This window comes from Amphimedon queenslandica, unplaced genomic scaffold (genome assembly GCF_000090795.2).
Source record: "Amphimedon queenslandica unplaced genomic scaffold, v1.1 AMPQUscaffold_13118, whole genome shotgun sequence".
Taxonomy (NCBI): Eukaryota; Metazoa; Porifera; class Demospongiae; order Haplosclerida; family Niphatidae; genus Amphimedon; species Amphimedon queenslandica.
This window is the reverse complement of record NW_003546646.1, coordinates 76,071-80,941: the sequence shown is the minus strand read 5'-3', so window position 1 is coordinate 80,941 and position 4,871 is coordinate 76,071. Positions and strand designations below refer to the sequence as shown.

The following is a 4,871-nucleotide window of genomic DNA, read 5'->3' as shown; positions in this document are numbered from 1 at the left end:
TATTATAGCTTACTTTTACACTAGGAGAATTCAGGGATTAAAGATGACGAACAAGAAGTTGATAATAAAGAGAGAAATGGTATGTACGTAATTATGTAGTGGCAAGAGTTATGATGATTTTTTACTTGTAGATCTTACTAAGAATGAACAATTGTTGAATGAAGATAGTAAGAATCAAGTTATAAATGGTAAGAAATAAAAAAATTAAAATTCAAAATGAATTTATGTAAAAGTGGCAATAAGAACAAGCCCAAAAGAATCACCAGTAGACCCAGTTCAGTCAACAGAAGGTGGAGACTAATTTTGCAATTTTGTTTTTATGATTGCATCAGTAGGACCTATGTGTATTTATCCAGCTTGCATTGAATCACAGTTACATGAAGAGCCTATTCCTGATGTATCAGTTACAAAGTCATCAAAATTAGGTGAGTAATGGTAGTATAGAAGTTACAGGAAAGATCAAAACATAATTACCTTGTAATGTAGCATCAGACAATGTAATAAATTGAGAGTAATTTTGTTAAAAAACCATGACTATTTTTCAAAATGTTCAATTTTTTGAAAAATGGTCATAACTTGAAAAATTGAAGTTGGAATCAGCTCAGACTTTCTACATAGCATAAGTACATTAATATGGACTAGAAAATGTAATAAAAATTGGGGGTGATTTCGGAGCCATTTTTGGGAAAAACCATGGGCTATAGTATAGGGACTTTTTTAGAAATTGGCTCATTTTAAAAAATATTCATACATGTAACTCAAATAATTTAAGTCATAATGAGCTCAAACTTTCAACATAGCTTGAGGACATCAATAATGTATCAAAAAATGCAATAATAATTAGGGGTGATTTTGTAGCCATTTTTTGGAAAAAATCATGGGCTATTATAGCCTTGGGTATTTTTCAAAATTTGGCCTATATTTAAAAATGGCCATAACTTTAAAAATTGAAGTCGGAATTGGCTCAAACTTTTTACATAGCATAAGTACATCAATATGTATCAGAAAATGTAATAAAAATTGGGGGTGATTTTGGAGCCATTTTTTGAAAAAACCATGGGCTATAGCCTTGGGTATTTTTCAAAATTTGGCCTATTTTTATAAATGGCCATAACTTTAAAAATTGAAGTCGGAATCAGCTCAAACTTTTTACATAGCCTAAGTGCATCAATATGGCTTAGAGAATTTCATAAAAATTGGGAGTGATGTCGGAGCCATTTTTCGAAAAAAAACCATGGGCTATAGCCTTGGGTATTTTTCAAAATTTGGCCTATTTTAAAAATTGGGCATAACTTTAAAAAATGAAGTCGGATTTGGTTCAAATATTTTACATAGCATAAGTGCATCAATATGTATCAAAAAATGTAATAAAAATTTTGGGGGGGGATTTTAGAGCCATTTTTCTGACAAAACCATGTGCTATATATAAGTACAGGGATTTTTTTTAGAAATTGGCTCATTTTAAATAATAACATAACTCAAAAAAGTTTTAAGTTGGAATCAGCTCAAACTTTCTACATACATGTACATGTAGCTTGAGGGCATCAATATGTATTAGAAAATGTAATAAAAGTTGGGGGTGATTTTGTACCCATTTTTTGGAAAAAACCATGGGCTATAGTACAAGGTATTTTTCAGAAATTAAGTTAAATTGACCATATTACCATAACTTGAAAAATCAGCTTAAACTTCTAAAAGATTGTAGTGTGCAACTGTGTCTAGTGTAAAATCACAAGGTTTTGACAATGGCCTTCCATATATGGCTTATTCTACTCTTAGTGAATAGTACTGCACAGGTGATTTGTCAATAGTTAGTGGCTGTACTGTATAGTAAGAAATTTTCATGGCCCAAAAATTTGACAAATTCATCCAAAAATCTGTTTGTTGAATGTTGATCAATATTAAATCAGTTTTGTGAATTTTATTTTTATGAATTTTGAATAAATCACGAAATTCACAAAAATTTTGGGCCACGAAAGAGTTTATAAGTATTTCAGTTCCAAAGTATTGAATACTACTCTTGTATTGAACCCTAAAATAATATGGAACTAACTTTTGCCATGAATGACTGAAATGACCACAGCTGCTAGCTATTGATACATAATGACTATTAAATTAACAGTATTTCATTAATTTAAGTCTATTGGATGTACATGTACATATATTGTTTTTTACATGTTTTAATTTTTATAGATTCTGGTGACTGTAAAATCAACTCTACAATAGTTGTAAAACCAGTCCTTCTTGTTCAGCCACTTAAAAAAGACACTACTAAAGTGGAAGAACTTGAATTTGACGAGTCAGAGACAGCCTGTAAACCAAGAACAAGGAAAAGAGTTAACACTTGGAGGTTGTTTCAACCCCAAGACAGAGATGTACTCATCATTGGATCATTTGGTCATTTTTCTAAACGGTCAGTTTAGCAATTTTTTTGGTGATTGGCGAATTTGTGGCCATGTGCCATCGAGCATATGTATAATGCTTCAAAATGACGGATTTTATTTTGGCAAATGGCTATCAAAAGTCCGAATTCGCCAAATTTAACCCCTTCCAAAATTTCCCGCTATACGGTATCAAAACAAGCCACATTATCATTTGTTATATGTACATTTAGGTATACTATAGCACCTAAGATTGTTCCTGACCACTTTAAAGGGGAGGAGTGGATGAGTGACGAAATTAAAAGAATCGAAGATGTTTACGAAAAGTACAACGAAAGGTTTGAGGTCTTTTTTTGTCTTGTTACTCTCCTGGAGAAGAAAAATCAAGACAGGATTACATTGATAAAATTAAATCAATATTTAACACCAAGAAACACGAAGGAGGTAAATGTGATTTTGAATGTTTTCAAACGCTTGTACATGCATGTACAGTACACGTATCTCTATAATTTGTGACATGTATAATTGGAATAAACTCAGACTTTTGGCATGGTAAAAAGTCTGCTTGTCCATGGGGTAGAATTAATAGTACATGTGTAAAGATTGCCTGGTACAAGTTTAATAGTAGGTAGATCTAATTTTGAAAAATTATTATTTCCAAATCGATATACGTTTTTGTAACACTAATATACATGTACATGTACCTTTCCTATCAAATGTTTTGTTAACATGGTCATTAGTTTATACAATGTACATACTTTTGGTCATAATTCACTGCACTAAAATTATTGCTTTAAAATGTTTCAGGCAATTACATATCTGTTGTTATTATTGCTAAAATGCTTCACTATAATTGTCTTATTAATCATTTTTATACACAGCTGTCATCTGGTACACTGGTCATGGAGAGAAAGGTACTGGTAACTTGTGCTTCAAAGATGGCATCATTTCATTTGATGATATCTTCAATCTCTACCGCAACCACTACATGGGCTCTTCACTGACGATAGTCTCTGACTGTAGCTACTCAGGCCAATGGATTAATGACTGGGCTAAGAAACTAGATGAGTTTAATATACCAGCTTGTGGGCATCATGCTAGGAAGAATAAATTTCTAATAAAAATAATTGTGACTTGTCAGCATGATGAAGAAGTGATGGCCCTCTCATTCATAAGTGAGGGGGTGGATTTTGACGAAGACGAGAAGGGACTTATGCATTGCCATGATGGGAAGGTTTAGAATCAGGGCAAAGGTGTTTTGGGATCGATTTCAGAGTCATTCGTTGTTGTAAAGAAAGTCATGAAACTTGTGAAATAGATGGCAGTTGTTCATCTAAATTCACCTGGACACAGTGTATATCTGGTAGTTCAGAACTCGTTTATATTGTTACTGGAGAAAATGAAGATCACGAGAGCGTGTGGCACTGCCTGCTACTAGATAAGAAGAAACTGGATGCGTTTAAAGGAGCAGTTAGCAGAAGTGAGACCATTGATGTTAGTTCATACGGGAAAATTCTTCATTCTAGCATTGGACATGAGCCGCCAGTATGGTTGCATAGGAACTTAGAATTAAGATTCGTAAAGTGTCCTACTGATATGATGGATTGAAGAGAGCTGATGTTCCTATGGAAGCTATAGCCATTCAGATTTAAATATTCTTTTGTATATAATTTTTAATGGCCTATTACATTGCAATTAGCATAATTATTTTTATATTTTGACCTTTTTATTAATTTTTAGTTTTTTCAAAACTGTTACATTGCAAATGTAATGATTAATAAATCTTATTTTTATGAACATTTAAAAAACCATTTTGACCCTTCTAATCTTTGTACCTATCATGTTTGTTGTCCCTGTGCCAAATGTTATATTTCTAAACCCGTTTCTTATTTTTCGTAGCCTGTTTCCACATTCTTTTTTTTCCCTACTCCACCCATTCCTCCTATTTCCCTTTCTCTAGTCCTTCAGCACTTTGTTACCCTGTTTTAATTCTTATAGTCTAAATTAAAGTTCAATTCTAGTAAAACCATCCTGATGAGGTATCATGGACCAAGATCAACTCCCCTCTGCTTTAACTACTCCTTCCTGGGATCTACCATTGAGTATCAGGAATCATGTAAAGATCTGAGAGTACTTTTTACAGAAGATCCCTCATGGTCTTTGCAAACCAGGAATGTCCTTCAGCGAGCTTATAGTACTCTAGCCTTTTTGAGACGTGCTTTTTCCTCTAGTCATACTCCAACTGATGTCAAGCATAAACTCTATCTGTCCCTTATCATACCCATCATTACTTACTGCTCACCAGTTTGGAGACCTTCTCTTGTCAGTGATTTTGTTGCTCTTGAGCGGTTTCAGAGACGGGCCACAAAATACATACTGCATGATTACACGTCTGATTATCGTACCCGGCTCTCTACTCTAAACCTGCTTCCTCTTATGTATCGTCTGGAACTGTCCGACATTATGTTCTTCCTGTCATCTCTACAGCAT

General features: G+C 33.4%; 1 protein-coding gene across 2 annotated transcripts in view; it reads left to right on the top strand.

Moving 5' to 3' along the window:
• Nucleotides 1–4,057, top strand: part of LOC109585110 (uncharacterized) — a 15,774-nt gene extending 11,717 nt beyond the window's left edge. The window contains exons 2-8 of one of the 2 annotated variants that reach the window (XM_020001060.1): nt 25–79; nt 132–188; nt 231–290; nt 336–425; nt 2,194–2,413; nt 2,615–2,825; nt 3,263–4,057. In XM_020001060.1, coding sequence (XP_019856619.1) covers nt 25–79; nt 132–188; nt 231–290; nt 336–425; nt 2,194–2,413; nt 2,615–2,825; nt 3,263–3,385 — 816 coding nt within the window. In that variant the 3' untranslated portion in view covers nt 3,386–4,057. Of the gene's footprint in view, nt 1–24; nt 80–131; nt 189–230; nt 291–332; nt 426–2,193; nt 2,414–2,614; nt 2,826–3,262 lie in introns of both variants that reach the window. The other variant, XM_020001059.1, reaches the window with a different exon arrangement.
• The last annotated feature ends 814 nt before the right edge of the window (nt 4,058–4,871 follow it).